The sequence below is a fragment of the Lytechinus variegatus genome, chromosome 16 (assembly GCF_018143015.1).
Source record: "Lytechinus variegatus isolate NC3 chromosome 16, Lvar_3.0, whole genome shotgun sequence".
NCBI lineage: Eukaryota > Metazoa > Echinodermata > Echinoidea > Temnopleuroida > Toxopneustidae > Lytechinus > Lytechinus variegatus.
The window spans coordinates 3,293,462-3,320,964 of NC_054755.1; the positions used below are offsets into that span (position 1 = coordinate 3,293,462).

At 34.8% G+C, this 27,503-nt stretch overlaps 1 protein-coding gene across 11 annotated transcripts in view; it reads left to right on the forward strand.

The window, feature by feature from the left end:
• LOC121429542 (muscleblind-like protein 3) overlaps positions 1–27,503 on the forward strand; it is a 79,011-nt gene that overhangs the window by 28,834 nt on the left and 22,674 nt on the right. For 5 of the 11 annotated variants that reach the window (XM_041626604.1, XM_041626602.1, XM_041626603.1 and 2 more), the window contains exons 3-6: positions 3,810–3,983; positions 11,329–11,415; positions 19,423–19,641; positions 25,453–25,683. In XM_041626604.1, coding sequence (XP_041482538.1) covers positions 3,810–3,983; positions 11,329–11,415; positions 19,423–19,641; positions 25,453–25,683 — 711 coding nt within the window. The remainder of the gene's footprint in view (positions 1–3,809; positions 3,984–11,328; positions 11,416–19,422; positions 19,642–25,452; positions 25,684–27,503) is intronic. The other 6 variants (XM_041626607.1, XM_041626608.1, XM_041626611.1 and 3 more) reach the window with 3 other exon arrangements.

Consider the following 27,503-nt stretch of genomic DNA (forward strand, 5'->3'; position numbering starts at 1 on the left):
AAGAAAGGAAAGGTTAATGTTAATCTTAGCTCTAATGGGAATTATTATGCATCCTTTTCATTTGTAATTACCCTGCTTTTGTAGAGTAATATATTCCCAGTTTGATTGAGACCATCCCAAGTTTTCTCAAGAAACCTGAGAAAGCTCACAAATGACTCTTCAGGGCTTACTGCATCTGTGAGCGTGACTTTAAGTTAAGCAGTTGTGTCTCCCCTTGAAAACAAAATACATTAAATTCTGAGAAATGGGGGGCATTGCCGATACACCAGACAGATTTATGATGTGACGGGGAGGAGAAGATATACGTAAAATATATTACTTTTGAGGGTTAGAACACGGACATGTATTCCTAGCGTATTTTGTAGATATTTGAAATTGCTCTCTCTCTTGCATGCTCTTTTCGTCATCTGCAGACAATGTAATCACAGTACCCGGCCAGGACCGGTAGTTAATGAAAGAAAATGTCACGTTGAATACCATTTTGGCTGCAAGCTCAATTACATCTTAAAGGTCCGAGTTGTAGTCATGGGGAGGGGGTTGGATGGGAGAGATCTCAAAAAAATTGTAAGCCTGTACAGTTCTCTACTCTGTAAGGTTGTTATTATCATTATTTTTATTTTGCCATAAAAATCATGCAAAAATTGTACAATGTTTTTAATTAAATACAATTTGAAATTGAGTAATTAAATATGGATAAAGTAGAAATGAATGAGAAGAAGAAAGGAGTAAGAAAACGGTTTTTCCATGGGCAAGGGCTCACAAAAGTGAAATTCAGTACTATTGCCCAGAGGCATGCGAGCCCTCATGGAAAAACCGTTGAGAGAATATTGCACATTCAATATATAAAATTGCACATTATTAAAATTCAAATAAAAAACATTGACAAACATTATTGTAAAAAGTATGTAACACCAGGCAAGATAAAAGAAATAAAGAGGGGTATTGTGTATGCATCCATTGGAAAATTATCAGAAATAATTCTGTAATTTAGACCATTTCATTTTTAAAAGTGATTTAGTAGTGAATAGTTGACAGACCCCCCAAAATATCAAAGTTTTTGTTGATAATTTTAATTGAATGCATACTATCAACATATTGACATCACTTCAAAGGACCTTCTCAAAACAGAGTTAAGTGAGCATTAAAGTGGCACTTTTCCATATAGGCCTATATGCCTACATATCATCACCACATAGGGTTATATTGGAAGGTTGAATACTGTTTCCCCCCTTTCTTAGGATTTGAAGTTTAAATTTTGCCTCCAGCAAAAAATTCTCAAAGTAACAATGCCCCCCCCCTCCAAAAAAAAAAAGAAAAAGAAAAATACTGTCTAATATTTTCATCTCGAGAAACCTAAGCCCACATAAATATATAAAGTATAGCTTTCCATTACAATTCTAAAATTGTCAAATCAATTTGAAGAATTACGTACAAGGAATTGTCGTTCCATTTTCCTTTTTAATCATGTTGGCTATATGATGAATAAAATTCTCAATGATATTGTAATACTGCAATATGATACATACTTCACATCCATCTATCGTTTATTTTTTCACAAGAATTGCCAGAGCGTGGGTTGTTATTGAAAAATGTTTCATGTTTCATAAGCATACATGCATGCAATTCTACGGAATCAGCTAGCCCTTTGTTTAGGCTGTCAGGCTACCAATGATTCCTCTAGAGACAAATGATAGAGAATAGGTCTACAGCACTCTTCGTTATACCATTCCATCATATTCTAATCACTTTAAATGGCTTGCTGGTTTAATGTTTAACAGGATATAATTATATTACAAAATTGTTTGAAGGAATAAAAAATAAGGTACATTTATTTAAATCAATTTTTTGTTTATGTTTTATGGAACAAATCCCATAAAAGAGCAATATAGGCCTACCGATGTAGAAGTTTCTGCATGGACCTAGGTATGTTAAAGTTATTTCTTTTGTTGATAAATAGTTATGAATTATGATTCACTACTTGGAACAAGTTTACAAAGGCTACATTAGTTGTTGCTATATCAGGCAGTTCTTTGTCACACTGTTAGGTTGTCACAAAATCTTTATTTCTATTATGTTTTAAAGATTCATTTGAAATATGCTTCAGTGAAGATTGCAATACTATGTTATTTTTTACTTTGAAAATTTTTTTGTCTAGGATCGCCACCTGCCATGTTGATCTGCCATCTTCTCAAAAAAAAAAAAATTCCTTGTTCATGCATGTAGGATATCATTAGTATGAACACTCCCTTTACTCAACAGTAATGATCCTTTATACAATTCTCTTTCATTTTCGTATCCATCTGAACAGTTTGAACATGCCCGTTAGCATTGTGCATTGGCAATGACGGTCATTAGAATGTGAATGCCAACGGTAGACGGGCCTTTAATGTGATTGATGTAATACACCACTCTCTTTAAATTGGAATATGACTTGTCATATACGAGGATGGAATGAATAGAACGGTAAAGAAAAGGGCTTCACGGCGACCTTGATCATGATAATCCGAGAAGTATGAGTGTTTGGTTTAATACAGCTAACTTTGGTGGATAACAAAGGCCGTACAGATGTTTTGAAATATATGTAGTGATTATTAGGAAATGCTTAGATGTAGAGGGGGGGGGGTGGAGGAGGGGGGTAGGGGTAGGGGTGCAATAGATAGGATAGGAGGAGAATTGAGAGAAGGTTGACAAGGATGAGGAGAAAGGGGAGTAAGGGGAGGAGGAGAGAGACAGGTAGAGATGGAGGGAGAGCAAGTGATCTGAAGAGAAAGAAAAAAATAGAGAGAAGAAAACAGAAGTGATAAATTCGATATAAATGAGAATGATATGAGCTTTCAGCATGTCATCTAAATTCTATTTTTATTTCCTCATGAGAAGATTAAACAAACCCAGTGATGTGCAAATATTACATCAATCATACCTTCTATGAACATCTACATTTGTGTTTATTAAAGAAACCGAAACAAATATTGAATAAAAATGTAGCCTATGCAATCATACACATTTCAAGAATTCATCATGAGTAAAATTCTCTTTTTACACCCAACCCATCCATTAAGAAAATTCCTCTGGTGTGATTGAAGGAACAAAATGGAAACGAAATTTATATTGAGAAAATGGCTTCAACCTTGCTGAATGGCTTCAAACAGTACAAGAGAGTGATAGAGAGAGAGTGGGGGCGGGGGTAGATAAAACATGTATCAACTACCCTATCACCAATGAGCATTAAACATTGTTTGATGATAACAAAGAGTGGCTCACCCCTCTATTGGCGTCATGACTTTAATGATTTTCAAGAGATCATTACTTCATTTTATTTCCACCTTTGCACCCAGAGTAAAGAAAACATGCTTTCTAATCAATTCAAGGCAAAAAGTTTTACAACACGAAAAGAGGGAGTTCTAGAGGCATTGTACTTAAATCGATATAAAAGTAAATATGGTATGATAATGATGCTATCATGTCGCATTTTCAGGAGAAGTGCAATTGTTGAAAGTGTCATTTGTAAATTCCCATTCTTGCATTCCATGTTCTCATTACCTGCTGTTAAATGATCAAACACCTCACTCGTAATACTTCCCTCCCAAACCGCTTTATCTGCAATTCCACTATATCACAAAGTTTGAATATATTATGAAAGCAAATATATATATATGTATATCTATGCTGTGTAAAAGTTTTACTGTACGGTATGGCAAATCAAACGAAAAAAGAAAAAAAAATCACCTGTGTTTATATCTGTATATCTCAATATTGAATGCCGCCCCCTATTGTTGTTCCTCTTCCAACTTGACTTTTTTTTCCCGCAGAGTAACCATCAGCTTGTGATCCCAACGTCCTCTCCATACCCGGGAAAGGATTCTACCGCTGCCTCGGTACCTGCATCATCTTCCCTTTACCACCAGCATGCGCCCCCTCAAATACAGTACAACGGCCTGCAAATTGTGCCCCAATCGCCCTACAGTATACCTGCCAGCGGGCAGGTAAGATCACTTACAACACACAAATCAAAAAAGAAAAAAAAGAAAAAGAAAGATTGAAAAATTAAGTGAAAGTTAGAGTGAGAGAGGGGGTGATTTGATTTGATTTCCATCCTATGGAGTGAGTGTACAAAAACATTTAGACGGCACACGTTTTAGTTTAACTGTGCATGTGGATGCTGCTTTCATTTTTCATTATAAATTAATGCGTCCTGGCTGTTTTGAAGAGCTAGGATTAATTAACACCAAATTGCATCTAGCTTTTGTGCATGGCCTACACATTTATTATGTGCATTTTGTTTGACGGTGATTGGCTAATATTTGCAGTGAGAAGCAAAAAAAATTCATTTCTACCATCCCCTATCAGGGCTGTGCTATAAAGCAATGTCGCTAAACAATGAATAATAGTTCATTCTTGTGTAGGGTGGAACTAAAAGGCCATAAATCCCACATCAAAGTATGTTGGTTTAATGTCCTTCTTGCTCACAGCATAGCCTACAGTAAAGCAGAGGCTAAACAGAAATCAAGAGCATAATAATTAATTCCTTAACAAGTTGATGAATGGTTTCGTTAGTTTGGTGTATGCAGGTGAAACACGTACAATCTGTTTTGATTATCAAGCCATTGCAACCGAGGACCTTTAACCCCTATATGATTCTCACCAGAACTTAGAGAATGGGCAGTCTTTGAGTTAAATCCTTCCAAATTGCAACAAAATAATGTATAATAAAACCAAATTTGAAACATGGTAGCCATCCAGTTGAAAATTAGTAAACTTTGATATCTTGCATTCTCTTGTATTAAAAATATCTTATGTTTCATTTTGGTCTGAAGTTTAGTGAATGTAGAATTCACGTAGTTGCTAAAGTTGGAACATGGACACTTTCTAAATCATCTTATTATTAATTCTCAAATGTTCACTAAAGGGTCTCCTGCTACCTCAAAGGAATGGTTTGATATTTCAGACAGACTGTAAGAGAGTTTTTGTTGCGAGATATATCATATGACATTCATGCCGTGTGATATGACATTAATTTATCATTTGCTTTTTTATTTTTATCCTCCACTAAACAAACAAAAATCCTCTCAATGTTATATTTGCTCTATGTGTTGTGTTTTATGAATTTATTGGGTATGCATGCATCGCTCAGTCTTTATTGCACATGTCTATTTTGAGAGTACTGTTTATTGCAATATTTTTATGCCAAGGCAAATATCATGCATTTTGTCATATATGTATATCTCTTTGTCTGCATTTTGGAAATGTAATGCATTTTTGCTTCAATCTTTCTTAGCAGCATAATGTCCAGCTCCTCTTCATTTTACCTCGTTTACATAAATATAATTGATTAGGTTTGCAAGTTAATATAACTAATTCACAATACACTGAAATGGCAGCTTATTATTTTTACTCTCTATGCCTGCCCTTTACAGTATCAGTTGAGATTACCCTCCCCAATGAAAATATTTGCAAGGACTTACACATATTTATTATTCTTAACACTTTTAAGCCAAGTAGCAGGGAATATATTGATTTTTGGGCAACTTGTTCAGCTGAATGTCTTTAGATAAAATTATTCATTCAATTTCTTTGTGCAAAAGTATTTAATGGAACAATTTTCTTGCAATAATATGCTTCACTAATGTTCACTGCATCACTCCTTTACATTTTTCCATCATGTTTATTACTCATCCCATACAATTTTGAAATAAATTAATCACATTTAACTTTCTCCTTTCTGCATTAGAGTAGAATTCATTCTGAATAATTAAATCATTTGTTCTGACATCATATAAATGATACATATTCAACATTTATGTAATAAAAGTACATTAACTTATTTTGTTCAGTCAATAGCATCCCAAAGGACTTCTAACATTGAATATTCTATGACTTTATGTATTTGTTTGTATTTTTTTCACCTAGCTTGTTTCAAAATGTATATTTGTATAAACTATTCAATAAGCACCTCAGCTAAATGACCTTTTATTGATAAAAACTATAATACCATTTGTCAAAAATATTGATGATTGTCCGAACTTGACAGAAATTGGCATTTACGGTTCACACTTTTAATGGTTGACTTGCTCTTTACTACAGAATGATTTTTATTACCCAGCAAGAATAGTTACACCTTTAAAAAAAGAATCTTTGAAAACCCTCCTTTTGTTACAAACAATAAAATAAGCAATAAAAGAGAAAATCAATGCCTGTCAAAACCGGAACTAGAAATAATTTCGCATCAGATTGTGTGTTATTGTCTTGAGTATATTGAGATTAGAATGATGTATTCAAATTAGAATTTAGTATTAGTTGATATTTGTTGAAGGAATAAGCTCATTTTCTTTTTAAAAAATAAGATCATTTGACCATAAAAATCTGTAGCTTTAGAAACTGACTTTATCTTCATTATAAGTCCTTATTTTCCTAAGATGAAATTGCTGAAGATAAAATCATTTATAGTTATTGATTCTGACTGGTATAGTGAAGCCCTATCATTGTTCCCCTAGTAACTAGCAGGGGTATAAAGTTGAGAGTATCAGACCTGTATACCAAAAAAGAAAAACCTGTTAAAAGTTCATTTTTTGTTATGCCATGATTTTTAGGGATTCTTTAAAATAAAATACAGCAGATTTTGATCATTTCAAGTAGATGCATTTGATTTTTTGTTATGCCATGATTTTTAGGGATTCTTTAAAATAAAATACAGCTGATTTTGATCATTTCAAGTAGATGCATTTGATTTTTTGTTATGCCATGATTTTTAAAGGGATTCTTTAAAATAAAATACAGCTGATTTTGATCATTTCAAGTAGATGCATTGAATTTCACCCGTAACCATGGTGATAATAATTACCATGAACAATCATATTCATTATACTCAGGAAAATGTTAAATTGGGCTGATTTGGTTCTTCCTAGTCTGACATTATGTGTCATTTTTTTCCAAGAAATTTTGATTAGCCACTGCAAAATCATAAATCTTGCTTCGTGTCTCCCTTTTTTTTTGCTGATTATGAAAAGTAATATAGACAAGAATGTAATACACAATGTTTAGGAACAGCATTTTCCCAATTTTTCTTCATTAAGGAAGTTTCATGATCATGCTTTAAGGACAATATTTCAGGACTTATTTTGACAATTTTAGGTAGACTTTTGAACCAAGTATAAAAGGATTTTTTAAATGTTATTTATTGCATAATTTTTTGCATTTACTTGATTCCTATTTCATCATGAAAGTTAGATGATATAAATGAATTAATTTTGTTCCATTTCCAATCATATTTTTAGTGTAATAGTATTGATTTTAATTTGTATATGATGTAGAGGCTAGTTAATTACAATGGAAGTTTTTTTTTCCAATAGATTCATCTTCAGTATGTGGATACTTTAATCTAAGTAGTAGAATGTGCTTCAGTTAGAATTTCAGTTTAGTCTTTGGAATATATATTATGATAGGGATGGGGACCTTTTAGATAATTTGACAGAATACTGGAATTGTTTTTAATAATAGGCATTTATATAGCGCCATCTATCTAGAAATATTCGATTCCGAGGCGCACAAGAAAAGAATGAGAAAGTTTGGATGAGTGTGAAAGTGCCAAAAACTAATACTGTTAGAAAAGATAAGACTTCAGTTTGGATTTGAAGGTCTCCAGTGATGGTATAATTCTTAAATTTAACGGCAAATTATTCCAAAGAGAAGGTGCTGAGGCAGAGAAAGCCCGTGCACCATATGCTACACGTGTCTTGGGAGTCTTAAGAAGTTGCTGGTGTGATGATCTCAAGCTTGGAGCTGGTGCATAAGGTGTGACAAGGTCTTGTAGATATTTTTATCTAAATGCCAAGAAACAAAACAGATAAAACCTCATAAAAGTATGAGTTGTCAAGTGCCATTAATTGAGTATTGTAGTGTATGCCCTTTAGTCGACTGGTAATTGATGACAGCTTTTGAACCATTTCTTTGGATCATATGCAATTTGATCAGAAATTTAAATGCCAAATAGGGTCCAGTGTTGATGGACAATGGGAAACGGAAAACCAAAAATGCAATAGATTCCTTTTCCTCAAGCATAATTTCCTTTATTTCCTCCACTTTGAATAAACAAGACATATTTTTTTATCTCCTTTCCACAAAATTTGCCTTCATTTTTAGCAAATTCTGTCTCATAAAGCGATTTTTCTTCCCTTTTTTATCATAATGAAGTGATACCCTAAGGCTTTGAGCCTCAATTTTTGCAGCGGTTCTTGAAATTGAGTTAACTCCATCAAGATGTCTGACTCTGCTGTATACATAATGTGGGACTAGCTTGAAAATGTGTGGCTAGATGATCGATGGGGGTATGATTACATCGTAAGCATTCATAACAAGAACACATTTCCTTAACCAGACACGGAAGTTAATATGATGGGACTGGGTTGTTATATAGGCCTAGTTACAGTATTATATCTGTCTTATATAAATGTTCTTATTTCACTTCCTCTTTGATTAATAATTAGTTCTTTACAGTTCCACGACAAATGATACAGATCTACATTTGTTAAAACCCAATATAAGCGAACTGTATTGAATATAAAGTACAGGTACTCTCAAGAAGATATCACTTGTTCAATATTTTCATCATGTTTTGGTGGATAATTGCTGAAAAACTGGTGCCACCTTACACCTCTTAACATCTCTTTATAGGTCTATGCAGTAAAAATATGACAGTTTTTTTTATTAATAGTTTTGGAGCTGCTTGAAGGGGATGATCTAATGAAATGCACCGCAGTTACAGGGTTAATATATCTGGAGAATCATCAAAATTATGAGGAGATGTAGTTGCTTACTATTCAAGATGTCTAAAGAAAATCGTCTATTGGCAAATTACTTACGATGGGACTATTGTATCCCTTGTAGAAGTATATTACAGACACATCCCCCCCTGTTCAAATTTTGGTCATCAATTTTTAAAATCATACTGAGTGTTGTGTTACAATCTTAGCTCACTCTTATACAGATTTCATGATGATAGATTTTGTTAAATAAAACACCTCTTTCCCCTACAACCTTCATCCAGTATTCATAAGATATCTCCACATACATATTCCAACTGTGAATCACTGTTCGACCATTGCGATCAGCTTCTCCGGTATCCTAGCACCGCGTTTAAATATTGAGCATTCCACGCGCTGAGAACTTTGCCCGAGTGTCAGCGCGAGAGTGGAATTTCGAAAGTGTGCCAGTAAAATCGAAGCTTGAAATTCATGGTTTATTGATCAGTTCTTGTAAGGGCTTTGTGAATATTTTATAGTAACATAGTTTTCTTCATGGCTTTTTGTAAACCATTAGCCAGGAGTGAATAAAAGTTCACAGATCTGTATAATATACATACCAGCATCACTCACAATGTTTTGTAGGCTTATGTATACTGTGCTGATGTCTTTAATGATATTATAAACTGCGTCCATTGTATTTGTGCGGCTGTGCTTCACAATTTCTTTAATTGAATCACAAATAAATATCTGAAAGAAATCATTTAAGAGCACACCAAAATGAAATGTTTCATTTTATTAAAAGCTCAGTGACTTATTCTGAGGACATAACATACTTTATTTTTTAAGACAAATCCTTTAAAAAAGTAATAATTTTTTATGGCTAAAAAATCTGTATTTCATTTGTTCACTGCTCTTGATTGAAATAAAGATATGATTACAACAAACTCAAAATCTTTAAAGGTAAAATCAAATAACACCCCCCCCCCCGAAAAAAATATGTATAAAATTATATAAAATAACACCACAAATTAATTTAGTATTTTGTATTTTGTTGTAGTTATCTTGAGTCCCTTTAAGCTGTCAACATGGGGAACATGAAAAACATTCAGCAATGGAACATTATTCTCAACATAATACCCCATGCAAAGAAATAATCCATTCAATCTGTGCATTGTTTCCTGACCTTCTTTTGGGAGGGTGAGGAGTTAAGGCGGGGTGGGGGCTTTGAAGAAATCTTTCATTTCTTTATATTAAGATAGACAGACCAATTTCGTTGTAAATTTCAAAAGGATTTGATTTGATCTCATTCTTTCACCTATCTGTAAAATAATATTGACCCAACCTCACTTGAACTAATAATCCATGAAAATGTTTACATTTTTCCAGTTAGATTTTCATCACTTTTTCATAAGCATGTCAATACCAAAATTGTGATCTGTCTATATTTGATGCATCATGCAAACCTTTTACATTAGTATATTGTTCCAAATATTCTTCATAACTAATGAAATGTATCATTTATATGATTGTCATTTCTTTTTATTGTTATTTCTACATTGCTTCCACTTGTCAGTATAAGAAGCCTAATGCTTATTTTCTTAGTTTTGCTATCCTTTCCATAAGAAAACATATTTGGTGCTGCTTTGCTTTTGCTGAATTATTGTTGAAAAGCTGTTTTGCAAATTCGAATGATATGCATATTTGCTTGAATGTGATAAATGTAGAAATTGGAGTGTTAAAGAAGTAAAATGCCCATTGCATCTGTCATATTTTCAGTAATACAATTTTTGTCTTATATCACTGTTATTAATGATTGCCACTTACATGTATAGCACTAAAATCATTTTAGCCTTAACCATGTATTCCATCTCTGCCATAATTTTTAGTAGTTTTAATTGTCTGCATTTCACAAACTTAATATCAACCTAGCCTCCCCAACGAAACCAACAATCCTTTAATCTTTTATATAGCAAACCCTTGCCTATAATTTTCTACACCTCTCTTACCCCCAGCCCCCCCCCCCCACCCCCTGAGTGTCATGCCTATTCCTCTGCCACACCCTTGCATCCCAATAGCTACCGGTTCCACTCTTAAGCTATCATCATCAAAGTTTTTTTCAGCTGAAGTACACATCTGAAAGGGGTTTATTTCCTAGCAATATTCACATATCAGTTTCCGTGCACCCTCATTTTCTCATCCCTTTCACACCCCCACTAGTATTGTACTTCACCCAATCAATTTTTTTTTAGAATGATCAATATATGTTTTGGTTATGTTAGAATAAAACAAAAATTTCTTTTTACTACACATAACCACCTCTTGCTTCAAATTCTCCATTAACTATCACATACGTTCCTTTTCATTCAAAAAATGCTTCTCATTTATTTAAAGGTCTAATTGACTCCTCCTTCCATACCCCTCCCCGGCTCCTCCAATGCTTTTCTACCACCCACTTACCCCCCCCCCCCTCCTCCCACCACCACCTGCTTACCCCCCTTATCAATCCAAAATGCTCTTAAATTTGCTTTTATAGTATGCTTTTTATATGCTTTTTTTGGTCAACATGAATGTCATTTTGTCTCATCTCCAGGGTCAAGCCCAAGTGCATACGAGCCAGGCTGCTACAGACATCAACGCAATGTACAGTCCTTTTTACTTGCCCGTTGCAGTGTCCATGGTGCGTACCATAAACAAAAATCAACAAACAAAAAAAGAAAAAAAAAGAAATTAAAACAAACAATTTTGAAAACTGCTCTATTTTTTTCTTTGCCAAATAAGATGTATATTGGTTTCTAACCCGACTAATTTCAAAGCAAAATGAATGAAACTTCATTGTGAAAGGTTTTATTTTATCATTTTACACTGCAAATTCATGGTATCTGCGAAAAAGCCAGAGAGATTTGAGGAATACAATTTCAAGTTCGACTTGAGAGTTTGTGACTCGGAATTGTTTCAGCAGATTGGATGACAAAAGTTTATTAAAGTGTAATTTCTTTGGGAAAAAAATAATAAAATCAACTAACTTAAAATCCATTTACATTCATTTTGTTTTCTGCAATTCTTCTGCCTTCTATTTCCTCTATTTATATCAACAAACAAGCCAAGATTGACTAAAATAGTTTTTTTCCGATGGCCTTTTTGGGGAGTTTGACAAGTTTTACAATATCTTATATTCATTTTAATATTTTGCAAAAATAGTAATGAGCGCATCACTTCCTCAACAAAATGGTTTCCAGCCTTTCCCAGTGGAAGTGAAATCATTTATCCATTTAGAATATGGTAATGGGCACCTACCTAGAATCTTCATTTAATGTATGTGATATTATCCCCTTATTATTTCAGTAGTTTCCCCATTCATTACCCTATAAAGAGCTAAAACACCCGTAGTCCCACTGCATTGATTTCTGCGTTTGAAACATTATGAGTGTTTCTTTTTTTTAATCAAGTTGCATTGTGGGTATAATAAAAGCATTTTTTAGGTTCTGCATGCCTGTTATTTATTCTGACCTGTGATGCATGAAAGGTTTCCTACCAAAGCCCCACACTTGTAATTATTTTTGTTTATTTCGTGTGAAGGTTTATGCATGGTGTAATCAAGTGCTGGGTTATTATAATACATACCAGTACGTAGCCATGTCGAAGATCAATCGCACATTCAGTTATCTTTAAAATCATTATTCTTTTAAACAGGTTGGGGAAAGGAGGGACTGCACTACATTTTACGGATGTGTCACCCTCCTTTCTCTTTATTTCACTTTATATTGAAATTAAAACATTAATTTCTATCAGTAATTTTTTGAAAGTTCATTTTGTAAAATTTTTGTAATAAGTAATGTTTTGGGGGTATGTATTAATAGCAGGTCTATTTTGTTATGAAGTCAATTATGTAAAATCATACCAGGTACATGAACTTATATTTTGTTTATTCATTCTTATTGTTTATTGAATAACTTCTTCTTTCAGAGTAAAGAGTGAGTTAAATGATTGAGAATATGATGAAATCAGATTCTCAATCTAAACAGGATGGCTTGATTTTGATTTTGATTGTATTTGTAATCTATTGTTATAATTTTTATAAAATTTATAATATTTATTGTTTTATATTCTATAATTTATTATGCACTTACACATGTACTTCAGTTAAACGTTTTGCTTTGTATTATTAGTGAATTACTGGAAATAAAACTTTCCAAGGACTAGCTAATTAAAAGTGAACTTCCAATATCAGTGTTTACTGTCTCTACCAGAGTTTTGTTTCATAAAACTTCTGAATCAATCACAGGTGCTTGAGTTCAATTTTAATTCCACGTAATCACTTAAACTTTACCATTTTAATGGCCTTAAAGTGGAACTTAACAAGCGATAACAAGTTTTATGAAACCGATCCAAGAGTGCAGGACTTAAAAGACCTTTGATAAATAGCCACTGAACTATGATCCTGTATAATGATTACAAGTCGAACGCCATTGTCATAAGATTCTAAAACTATGCCGGCTTTATTGGCTAGGATTTTTTTGCTTTTTTAGATCATTTTATGAGTTGTTATTGATGACGATTTTCGTGAAGCAGGGTCCATATTTTACACCTGAAAGTCTTCCATGCCCCGAGATAGTCATCTCTCTCAGCTTATTGGATGTACCTGCAACTATCTTTAACCCTTCAGAGAAAGATATAAGATGAAGATAATTATTCTGATCGTTGTCTGTGATGATCACATGCATATCTTTTCAAAAGTTCTTGGAGAATGTGGATATTCCAAATTAATATCTCTTAACTGTTTCTTTGTTGGAAAATGGTGAAGACAGATTTCTCTTCTCAAACAAGGATGCGTTTCCTCTTCAATAGGGAGTGTTTATTTCTGGAGGTCATGGATGGATTCTAGGAGTTCAATTCAGTGATTTCAAACCATTTCATAATTTCAGGCTAGACCATTTCCTTATGGTTTTACTGAGATACAGGATATAGTATTTAGAATTTTGTCCTCGAGATATGTTTTTTTTTTCAGTTGAAATGTAAGATTTTAGAATAGGGAACTCCTTGAAATCTAACCCCAAACCATCATATCTGCTTTTGCACTGTTTCAGAAACCTGACGAAATTATGTGTACTTCATTTTACTGTCCGATTTTTTTTTCTCTCTACAAAGGAGCAAATTAATTGATTGATATTTTTTATATTCCTATCATGAAAATGAATTGAATTTAGTAATATCAGAAATTTTAAAGGTTTTTTGTAAAGCATATGATTTTGGAAGAAGATATACAATTTATATCATAACATTTAGCCGATAGCTAAACTCCCTGATGAAACGTCTTGATTTATTCTCTGTTTATACCCAGACACATTCCCGCATATTTCACATCCTTGGAATAATAATAATAATAATACTAATAGAGAAGATGAGGTGATAAATTTTGATGGAAGAATAAAAGGAGTAAATAAAATTGTTTGCTGGTAATGGAATTCTGTGAACTTATGAGTTATATTTCAATATGTATTTCTCCTTCATTAGATCTTAACAGACATTCAAGGTATTAATATCAGCTTTAGATCAGACAGTCATTACAAAGCATTAGGCACTTCCTTTGATAAAAGAATAAAAAACAGCTCTGGCATATAATTTTAAAAAGAAATGATTAAAGAGCAATAAAATGGGATAACTTTTGCTGGTAATCATTGCACTTCTTTTTGAGCATGAGTTATGATTTAATCGTCTTCATGAAATATTGACAAACATTTTTGGGGTTTGGCTTCGGCACGAGTTATGCAGACAATGTTCAGCATAAGGCGGGCTCCCCGAGGGACAAGAACTAAGGGGCAAGATTCCGGAGATTCCTTGTATCATACATTTCATGTTGGTTTCAACTCTGTCTCATGCACCTGTACAACAAAAACCCCATGCCCGCCCCCCCCCCCATTCACCCCACATCGGGTACAGGACCATGCTTAACTTTATGACTTGAGTATGATTTTGGATGTTCATGCCATACATGGTCTGCCCTTCTCCAAGAAACCAAATGAACAGAGAAGATGTTAACAGGGAAGATGACTTTCTTTCCATCTCAAAACAGCTGGTATCACCTCTGTACCAATGAATATTTCCTTGCATCGTATACCATGATATATCATCCTGCGGAACTCACTTGGTGACGACTGAGAATGTTTTCTTCAAGAACAGAGCTGTAAATTGCTCTTGACATTAATTGCAAGAAGAAGGGGCTAGGAGGCTGGCATTTCTGTGACAGCATTTAGCTTATGTTGTTTAGACGATTTTACAATGGCGTTAACTGCATTTTATGCTCATAGCGTCAGATTATGTCTGGAATGAAATTCGTACTGGCATCTGCTGGGAACCATTTTGTTTCATGTTTCTAAGAAAGGTTTTCATGCTTTCCCTTAGTTTGGATTGGGTCCTGGATGTTCGAAAGGAACGTCACGTTGTAGAAGTAGGAGTGGTGGAAATAATATTACTACGTGCTCTTTTTCGTCGTAGCAGTTGCTGCAGTCATCACCGTAGTTGGTGTTATCATTGTCTGATCAGTATGGGATTCTCAGCTTCTTGGCAGAATTCAGATTTTTCCCGAGTCCTGACATAGTGCCTAAGTACTAAAATACTTAGTGGTGTGCATGCTTGTTGAATGGTTACCCAATATAGTACACCCTATCTTTACTGGTCATCAATTTGGCCATTATATTTGTCACTATGGAGCAAATATGGCTTATTATTATCTTGAAGTTCTAAAGTTGAAGCGACGAATTCATTAGTACTGACCATTTCTGCATTAGATTATGTTATCTAGAATGTGTTCCCATTCTCCCTGTTCTGGTCAATGGACAATTATTTCCTTAACCCATTGCGTACTGGAACTGGATGGTCAATGTACAAACTCTATGGGAATGATAGAATTAAGTGGTCAACAAGTTAACTTAAAGGTATTGTTTAACTTTGTGAGCAGCCGATTTAAAAAATTCTCAAACCACGATGAAACATGTGTACAAGTGCATGTATTAGAACTAATAAACCCTGAAAACAACCATTATTGAGAATAAAAAGCTAAAACTACAAGACAAACCCGATTTTGTAAATAGGCGTCTTATAGACACCTAAATAGTACACATAAGTGTATGGGATGAACTTAAGATGGTGTTTCCGGTCACTTTATATTTCAATTTTTGAAGCACTAAATAATCATTTTCGAACGCAATTTTTTCTGGGCTTCATTTTTGGAACATATCACAGACACAGGTGACAAGTGTGACCTTCTAGCTCTGATTTTTTAAAAGTCAAACCAATGTTAACCAATCACTTTAATATGAGTACACCATGTAACATCGATAGCAAGGTCTATACCAGCAAAGGGATGTATTTTTGTTGCCCATAGCCTATCGGGACTTGGTGGTTCATATACGAAATCTGTAAGAATCACCGAATGAAGCGGTCAGCGGGTTAACTTGACAATGAGCACACCGTGCTATATCTCTACTGGGTCTATACCATACCAGCGATGAGAAGCTGTGTGCTATGGTATCCGTGTCTGAGCAGGAGTAATAGATCCATTGGTTGCGTCTGTGTCAACATGTACCCAGACAGTGAGGGTGTCCTGTTTGGTCAAACAGAACATAGTTGGGGTATTAATCAGAAGTGTCAGCCACATCCATCATGGATGCAGACCGGTCTGAGAATGTTCTCCGCTGACTCTGGTTTGTCTTTATGTGGTTGCTACCAGCTTTGTTGCTATGCCTGATTTTTTTTGTACAGAAAGGGGAGGGGATGGAAAGGAGGAGGGGAAGGGGAGCAAGAGGAGGGATGGGGAGAGGAGAAGGGGTGCAGACATATCTCATTTGTGCTATTCAGTGTAGTCTTCCAAACAACCAGTGTTTCTGATCATCAAATTCATGCTATAATTATACTTGTATATTTCTGAAACAATGCGGGTTCAAACCAAATTTGTATAAGTAAACAATAAGTGAAAACATGAAAGACAAAATGGATTCCATGACTTTTCCTCCATTGACAATTTTTCCGAAGGGAAATATACAACAAAAAGCACAAAAAATAAAACTCATCCTTTAAATGTAATCCTATAAATACTCAAATAATTCTTAACTAATATTCAACCTTACACTGACAAAGATTTTAAGACAGGAGCAATTGGCATAGGATAAAATCCTGGATTACCATAGAATGGTTAAGTTTCTCTAGATGATATTGATATTGCCAGGGGTGTATTCCAGGCTTTTGGTGACCTTGGTCATGACCTTATAGGAATACAGTAAAAAGATTGCACAAGATGTTTGTGAATGAAATGGTATCTAGTCATAGGTAAAGACAGTGAATTGAGAACTTCTCCAGTTGAGCTTATTCATAGCTACAATTTCTCAGGGTTAAATCCTTTCAGGTCTCGGAAAGAAATGAAGGCTATGGAATGAAATAACACATTGTATTTAGAACATGCATTCCTAGTGGGCTCACCGACTGATCATATATCTAGCTTCAATTTTCATGAGTGATGCCCTTCCATAAGTTTGTGAATGAAATGAAAGTTACTGGGTGATGATGTCAGTTACTGCATTGAAAACCTTTCCCATTGGTGATGTGATTTCTTTGGTAACCTAATCATGATGTGATGATGAGAGCGCCATCTGTGATCTCCTTCCTGGATAGTCGTCTTCCTCGGTCGTCTTTCTTTCACCGAGATGTCAAAGCTTGATCCACAGAGATGCTTGTATGTAATATAGACAAATACCTTGTCTTATGAAATAATTCCAAGTTCATATTTAATACAGATTGATCAAGATGCATTGCCATGAATTTTTCTAGTTGTTTCAGTCAAAGCTTTTTGCCAAATGAATGTATTTCTTATGTGTAAGAGGTCATTTTCAATTACTTTCATTTATAGCTATGGCCCGAAACAAATTATTTTGTTGTAAAACTATACGCCACCATATTTCAGCTTTATATTTTAAAAGTATTTCATAAGCTTTTTTGATCCAAGTGAACTGCATTATTAGAAATAGAATGAATTATAAGCCTACATGCATGAATGAAAGAACAATTAAACAAGTTATGCTAGTACAGGTGTAATTACTTTGAATTCAGAGACAATCTAGAAAGCTTTACCCTTAATTTAATGTATATATTAACAATATACTGTAGGGCTTCAGAAAGTGATACCTTTCTGAATTCTCCCCCCCCCCAAAAAAAAAAGGACACAAAAATGTATTTTGCCTGCTATTCAGGATACTAACGTGTTGTTTACTCCTGTATATTCATCCGTCATAGATTAATTTGAAATAAGAATGAATTTTAGCTGGAGGATTATCCACTATATTCACCTCGGCTGGATATAGAGATGTGCCGCGGCGATAGATTTGAGATGAATTGACACGAGGTGGTAATGTAATTTCAGATAGGCAAACCAGTCTCTCTTCTAGAGCAAGATTTGAAATGACTTGAGCAGACCCTACCAAATCAAAGCAGGGAAACACAAATTGGCCATGATTGTTTCGTCTGCGATCCCCCGAGGGCAGTCTCCAGGCTTTTTCTTCATTTGTTCTTACCTATTCAATGCCCTTTGTACGTACTTGTCGAGTTTGCCTTGTCGACAGGAGGAAAATTGTGCAATCCCGACTACGTCAGAATGATGAGCACAGGGGTAGATAGATCAATTGGCTTGGCTGCAACATCGATGATAAGATCGACAGGCTGAACAAGAGAGGGGGCTATTGCAATTTGAGATACTTGTCTGGCTGACATACATTGTGTATCAGGGAAGATGAACATATGATGGTTTTGATAATGGAAAAAGAGGGCTATTAACTTCTAACATTTTCATTCAAATCCAGCAATTTCTATCTGTCACTTTTGCAAAAAGGAAAATATGTATGTTTCTAGAATATTCATTTATTATATTTCTTTCAGTATATTCTCAATTTGCCAATCATTTCATATCCAATGTGTATATATTTTTATTATGTAACTGTTGTCTCCCTTTTCTCTATATTCTTCCCAAAATCTTTTTATATCGTGTTCTTCAACATTCTAAATTTGACTCAATCTGTTCCTTTTCATCGTACTTATTTTGTCTTTTCAACCATTTCTCTCCTTCTATCCTGTATATCTCTGGTTATTTCTTCAATATACCCCACCACATCTGCCCCCATTCAATGTCCTCTTCTGTTATCATTCATTAACTCATACACCTGTATCCTCCATTCCTATGTACCACACCCCCTTCTACCATTGGGTTATACCCATCTATTACCCCTAACTCCTTTCTACAATCTTATTACTCCACCTACCAATCCTACCCACTTAATACACATACATCACATCTTCCTGCCTCAAACTTGCTTCTTCTCCCATTCCTTTCCCGCCAACCTTCCTGTCTGATACCATTCATTACTACTGATATTTCCTCTACTTCCCACCTCCTCTTTTACCCATTTTTCTACCAATCACAACTTTCTCACTTTTCCTGATATTTAATTATGTTACCCCCTCTCCTGCCCTTCTCTTCCACCTCTATGTGATCCCTTCATCTCTTTTCTCTATATCTAACCCCCATTTCAACCCCACCCACCCATCAATCCTTAACCACCACCCACCTTACTACCATACCCCCTACCACCACCACGCCCGTAACCGCACCCCTCTGTCTCCCCCATCAATGCTACTACTACAGGGACCAACGATGTCAGTGGGGACCCACTCCTCCACCAACCCCTATGGGTCGTACTTCATGCCCTTCCCCAGCCCCAATATAGGACAACTCACACCCAGCCAGGCATCCTCTATGGGGCTAGTACCAGAGATACCGGGGCTACCAGCCCAGATGATACCCAGTCACACCAGCCAAGGTTTGCCCATCATACCGTCGATGAAGAAGAATGACAAGCTGGAGGTATTTTACTTCACATATCACTCATTTTAGATTAGGCAGTACACAAAAATAAAAAATAAAAAATGAAAGAAAAAAAAACACAAAACATCATCTTGGGTGGAAGAGGGCAAAATAATTTTTCATTTAAAAAAGATTTTTTTTTTCATTCACAATATTCTCTTTGCCTGTCACATCAATACATACTTTTTTTATGGAAGATTTCCTGCAACCATAGCAGTGATATTTCAATTTTGGATAATAGGTGATTCCATTATGTCGAAAGGCATCCAAGAAAGAATGCACCCAACCACAACTATTGCAAGTTATTCATGGTAGATTATTATACTTTGATATATATGTTTAGCACAAAATTAGTATTCATTATTTATTCTTGTGCTTGTGATGGTAGCATTTTGAAAATTGAAAATCCTCGTTCAGAAAAGGAGATATCTTGAGTCACTGGATCGAAGTGGGTTAATGGATGCAATATCCATTTAACCTAGAAATTAAATGTTGCAAAGAGAAATAATTTGAATTGGAAAAACAGTTATTGCTACCATTCCTATATTCATTTTCACCTGTCAGTTATGTATAATATTTACCTAAGTTCAATCATCAATGGTTCTTTTGTGATGTGTTTATAATTGTTTCATGGTTTCAAAAACTTCTCCGTATTGAGTACAGTAAAATCGTAGTTTTTGAAAATGCTTTTCTTTAATAATTGCTGATGCTAACTCTTATGTCAACATCCAATGTATTTATGGAATGATCTCTATGCTTGTTTGATACACTATGAATGTTCAATCTGTTGTTTTTTTTATCAATTCCTTTGATTCATTTCTCCTATTTAAGCTATGATTTCTTTCATCTGATCTGATTTTCAGCTGTATCCCTCTGTTTTTTTTTATTCACTCTATGTTTCTCTTTTTGTAGAAGGTACTGTTTTTCATCTTCATTATTCTTTAATCACTATTCTGTCCTATAGTTCTCTCTGTTATGACATAGCAGTGTATATAGCATGGGGGCTTCAGGGTTAACAGCGATAAGAAATAATTATATTCTTCATTATTACATACATGAATATGAACAAGATCTATGATTATTTAGTTTCATTCTTAAAGGGTTCTTGTAACATAACTTTTCTTGTATGCAGTTTTTTTTTAATTTTATTGAGTTTAGAGGCTAATCTTCTCATCGGATATGTAATCTCCATGTCATTGTTTGATTTTCCAAGTTAATCATTGGTACATGGTATTTTCGGATCCATATTTGTCCTTCTCTAAAAATTATTAAGCTAATTAATTCAAACATATGTATTTACATATTGATATCAGTAATTTCCTTTCCTTTTTGATACACAAAGAATTGATATGTATTCTTTAGGCTTAATTAGAGAATAACCTGCATCTATCCTTCCCCCACAAAATTCTACATTATACACCAGCACGTTTGGCTAAATGTTGGTATTCTGAAATCATTCTTCCCCTTTGCAGTCAGGGTTTGGTTTGTTTTGATTTTGCGTTGAGATTGATGTATCATATTAGAGACACCATAGACATTTATATTACTTCAGCCAATTATCGTTGAATGTTTATTCATCAGAGAGGGAATTGATCTATTCAAGTACAACAAATATACTGTAGGAATACATGGGGGGAAGGGGGGAGGCATGGTGACCAAATTTTTAAGATATCAACAGACATGACAATGTACATTATAAGCTCATTAGAATCCTTTTAAGAAATTGGAAATTAGATATAGAAGTTTCAGAAGGCATATTATGTAGTGTAAGCATATAGTGCAAGGTTGCTATGAAGTGATGGACTTATAGTTGTAGAGATCTTTTTTTTTTTAATTATGAAAACTGCTGAATTAGACAGGAATGTGTGAATAAATAAGGTGAAGCGAGGAAAACAAAATAGAGATAGAGAGAGAAATAAAATGAGGGGGAAGAGAGGAGCGAAAGGGATACAGAGAATAGGCAGAGGAGAGAGAGGGGGACAGAAAGAGGGAGAGAGGGGGATAGGAAGGGGGATGGAGGGAGAGAAAAGGATGTTAATGGAGAGAGAGAAGGGGAATGAAGGGAAGGAGAGAACATTTGTAAGGTAGGTAGGAAAGACAGAGAGAGACAGAGAAATAGATGTAATATTTGATATTCCATACACTAGAAATTAGCAGTTGTTGTAAGGGACAACAGTTTCATAGGCAGGATTTAAGGAAATTACAATTAGACATGCCTTCTTCTGAAGCAAGAGTTAAGGACGACAAGGAAATAAAAACTATAATCCACTTGATATAAAAATATATCATTACATGATATTTATACAAATATCATGAGATTATCCTTCTCCATTATATCTCCATTGTTTGGAATTTGGTATGATGTGACTGAAAGAATAAAGAGAGGCTACTTCAGAAAGGTGGAACTTGGTTACCATGACGATGATGCACTCTCCTCCATCCAGAGGCAGTGTACTTTCATCCATTATCTTCAATTGTCTGTGAAGAATGAGAAAGAGCGTTCATAAGATGGCATTAATAATGGACGGCACACTCGCTGCTGTTTGAAACATAGGAACAGACAGGACCATCTAATAACTAGAACATCTATCCAAAAGGGTACGAGGAGTTGGTTCCTTGCATTTCGTGAAAGTTGATGGACATGGCTGTCGGGGAATGTTTGAATTCGAACAGTAATCATTTTATGCTCATTTGTCGATGGCATTTTTCCGGGATTATGTTACATGTTTCTTCAATGGGAGAGGGGGGGGGGGGGTTAAATGTAACCACTCTTGACAATCTCACATTTCAGTGGTATACTTGTGATGTGTTCAAAGCTAAGAATTGATAGGATTTTGCTTTCAACTGATGACCCATCTATAATTTGATTATAATTATAATAATATGATTTTGATGAAACACCCTCTAAAAATTCTGAATTATAATAGAGGAAACATTAGATCTTTAAGGGGAAAAGATACTGTGAATTATTCCTCAAATTTGTCTTTACCTTTATAAAATGGTCTACAAACCATTAATTCCACTTTTTTGTGGTTTCTATGTTGTGAAATAGAAATTTGGTGAGAGACCCCCACTTGGTAGGCTTTTATTTTTCTTCATTTTCGTTTTCGTTGATGTTCATTTGATGAACCTGTCTGAAGTCCACTCCCGAAGCCCCTTTATGAGACATTCACATCTGTAGGAAAAGCAACACATGAGTGCTCATGCTGTACATATTGGGCCCTATATCAACTTTGATGCCAATGAATACTATACTTTTTATCAGATTAAGCCTTCGGCCTTTTTATCACCATTTTAATTTTTACCTCTCCCCCTCTGGTGGCACTCGTTGCCTTTATAGATTTATTACTTTAGAGACAAATACTGTACATTTCAATCTTTCCATAGAAGTTAATAGATATATCTTGGTTTCATGAAATGTTTTCCCTTGCTTCTTGGTATCTGGATACTGTCACCTAATGAATTCCTAAGTTCCCCCTCTTCTTCTTTTTCTTTGTCCTCTTTTCTTACTCCTACAAAATAACACATTTCCTTTCTCTAGAATTGTATGATAGGTTAGAGAGTAAGTTTTTTGCAGATCTTAATTGGTAAGAAAACAACTTTGATAATTAAATAATTCAGGTCTTTTTAGTGGTGGTAAATCTAAGCATTTTGCCCAGTGTGGTTGTGGTATTATGACTTCATTTAATCATGCATTAAGACCTACAGTATCTTGCTAATTATGATCGATGCATTTCCTCTCATAAGGAAATTCAAACAGAGGAACATCATACTTAAAATTCATATTTTCAATGACAATAGTCTTTCCTGACTTGCCTGAACTGAGCTGGATATAAGACTTTCCTTCAAAAAAATATTTTCTCAAATGCGTATCTCATGAAGATGATGAATATAAAATGTAATGAATTGAAATTGAAAATTCAGGGAATATTCTATTTCATTAGTGAAGCATGCAGGGTTTGCATAATTCTACAAAATATCTTAAACAATAACAGTATTCAGTTAAGGTTGAAGAGATTATTAAGTACAATAAACATAAAATGCAATCTGTAATTAATCTAAACTTGAACTTATAGATACATCCATTAGATGGAATCAAAGCAGGTCATTACCAGTATGAGAATATCAAACAAATTGACATCATCATATCTTTATCCAGTTAAGATATTCATTCAGGACTTCACAGCCTATGAATACTGGGAACTTGACCTATTGCATACTAGGTTCCTGTAAAACATCTTTAGGAATTACAGAAATCAGTACCGACAGGGTTAAATTTTACATCCCACTCCTGCCATCAAAATATAGAGATTTTTGAATAATTGAATAAATTATAAAATATGAAAAATAAATGTTTTGTGGTGTTAGCTGTAATGTAAATTAGATATTAATATACTTGCAGAAATAATATCCATATATTCTACATTTGAAGAAATGTACGAGATAAGATTATACTAATTATATGGTTTTAGTCACTTTCTTTTCACCTTCATAAACATGTAATCACTCACTTTTGTAAGTTTCAATATACACTTTTTATTTAAAGTTGTTCGCCCCAAACTACAAGAACAATTAATTTACAGATAATTTGCTATCGATAGTAGCCTGATATCATGGGACATTATTGTGGCCATTGAAGTTTGTTCGTGTGTTGATGTATATGACCTGTCCACCCCCCCCCCCCCCTCATCCTCACACACACCAGTCAATAAGCGGTGCTGCACCATCCCGAGTTTGCTCAATCTCGAGATTTTAGTCCGATCGGCCCTCTTCGCGATTAATTTCGAGATTCAAGAAACCCTGTCTCCACCATCGCAAAAATAGCTGTTCCTGCTCGAGCGAGGCATCATTGCATTATGGTCTGACGCCTTGAATAAATTATCCCAAGTGCGTCTGCACCTGCGAATAAGCGTGATAATTCATGAAATAGCGCGCTATTTTGCAAATAATCCCAAGTTGACTTGGGATTGCAATTTTGAGATTAATCCTACGAACTAGCGCGATAATTGCGTCTCCATTACGAATAATCTTGAGATTGTTCAGATCGGGATAATTTGCCCGATCAGAAATAGCGCTCTAATTTTGAAAACTCGGGATGGTGCAGACGGCCCTAATGTGTCGATTCCACCCACGTACCCAATACAACTTCCTCTTGAAATCACTCTAGTGTTTATTTGGTGACAGTATCCAGTCTCATACCAAGTTGGTGCATGAAAACAACAAATTTGTAAGTACCATTATCTGCAATTATCTCTTCTTTTTAATATATCCATGCTGATAGCCATCTGACAACACAATAGATGCATTAGAACATTTTTTTAGACTTGTCCTGCAAATGAATAAAAAAAAATGGCAGTTGTATACCACTTGAAAAGCTTCTTTGATTTTGAGCAAAAGCAGGAGCATTTTCGTGCAAAATAGCCACTGTTATAATACCAAGGCTGGATTTTTATATTTTTGCAGTTGACGTATAAAAAATGCATTGAGCAAAGCTTTTTCACACTTTGAAAGTGATTTTGTTTGTGAATACCATGCATGCACCTTGTTGTTGTCAAGTGGCGGTGAAAGCATTAGCAGGGTATCGGAGGTAAAGGTTGGTATCGTTTAGGATGGTTGCAGTGCACACACCATGTACATACATGTGGAGTATAGAAAGATATAAAAAAAAGAATGGGAACGGTTTGTAGCCAGGTTTGGAGGCCTCCCCAAGCAATCCCGTTTCGATTCCCCTCCTGAGGAATGAAACGGAAGGGGAGAAGATAAAGGAAATCCAGAAAGATACGTCCTGTCCATTAATTCCCCCTTACCCAGGTGTGCAGGGAATACCAGCGGGGCAGCTGCTCGCGGGGTGAGGCGGAGTGTAAATTCGCGCACCCCGACGAGCATATCACTCTAGACACCACCGACAACACAGTTACTGTCTGCATGGACCACGTCAAAGGGCGCTGCTCGCGTGAAAAATGCAAATATTTCCATCCACCGCTACACCTTCAGGCCAAAATCAAAGCCGCCCAACAACAAGGCAACAACATGGCCGCCGTGGTAAGTCTCCAATCCCTATTTTACAAAAAGGCGGGCGCCCTACCCTTTTTTTTAATCAAAATATCATTTACCTTCCTTCCAACAAACTTTTTTTGAAAAATAAAATTAGAGCTATTTTGTTTTTGGAAAAAAAATATGATTTGATGCTACATGTATGTACATGCACTTGCAACCGTTCCTATAATTTACTTGTCTTTTATTACTGCTCTTGTTTTAGTATTTTTTTTTTCAAGCAGCCCGTCATCAAAACCCCTTATGTTTGTCCTTTTTTTTGTTGTTCATGTTCTCAAAGTTCTTTGTCTTCAACCCTCAAATAATCCTCTTCATATTCGTTACAAATGTATAAAAACTTCAATGGCTCGCAAATTGTCTTCCTGTTTGTGCATGATGGCAGGCTGTTACTACACACTAAAGAACTTAATATCAAAGAAAAACTAAAACAAAGATGTCATGTGATTAGTTGAGTTAAACCATAGTCATGTGATATTTCCAAACATCACACCATATAAGGAAATTAAAAAAGGAATGCCTCGCTTCACATATTTTTAGGTATTTGTTGGCTTGCATTTGTAAGATTAGTCTCAAATCTTTAGTCTCATTGCGTCCTCTCCCTAAAAACAAATAAAGTCCACTCTAAAAAAAAACAAAGAAAAAAAAAAGATTTCACTCCCCCTTCTAGTAACAGTGGTACAGTCGGATATTCATCCCACTGTATACCTCCCTATGCATGAAACTAGACTGGACCATTCCATTAACTGACATCATAGAGGGATTGCATGATCAAAAGCCGCTCCTGTTCAGAGGGACTACCTGACTGTCAACAAATCTTCATATGATCGTGAAAGTCTGACACTGTCAACTCTTTGTCATTGCATGAAAAGTGGAAAGCATTCCTCATGGAAACCAGTGAAATATTATGTTACAAAAGGTATAAGCTGTTGAAATGAAGGCACCCAGTTATATATATATATTTGTTGTCATCCACCGCTCGAATCTCTATTTAATGAAGTGACTCTTGAAAAGAGTCGTGCGAGTGAGATTGATTGAGTTATGTTGTTTGTAGGTGTGTGTGCTTATAACATTGATTGAGTACTGTTTGCAAGATGATGACCTATGTACGCTGAGTCCATGATCATTTCATATTCGTTAGAAAAAAATTAACAGTAGACTTTAAATAGCTTAAATATCAGCTCTGCTTATAAAGGAATACCTCTGATTATAAGAGGAAGCACCTAGTTTTAAATCAATGTTATGAGTGATAGTTTTGAAATAAAGTTATTGTTATCATTGAAATATTTTCATTAAATTTCTCTTAGATATGTTTTTAATATGATATCATCACGGTAGTTGATTATTCGCAATAATCATTGGGTAATCGTGAAATATCTAAATGTTAATTCGTTACTTAAATATCATTTTTTTTAGTAGATATTTATTACTGAAAATACATTTTAACTAGGTTTTCCTTGTTCTAATTAACACCGTATCAATCTATATACATGTAGTTCTTTGATATATGATTTGTGGATCATCACCGCTTCCTTCCCTCTTAACATTATAAATAAGCAAATTCTAACACTTGGAAATAAAGTCATTTAACATCTAGGCATCTTACTGGCATTTGGGGTTGCCTTTATGATATCTTATGGACAGCTAACAGACTATATGGGATCTTAAAGTGCGCCAAATTCCTGCTAAAATTCTTTCATTCTATATGTTTCATTCTGCGTATTGCTGCAAATTCAAATTGCCTGTAACTGTAAGCTGGTGGCGTAGATTATGTGTATGAGCTGCGAGTTTGGCAACGTGGGGTATTCAAG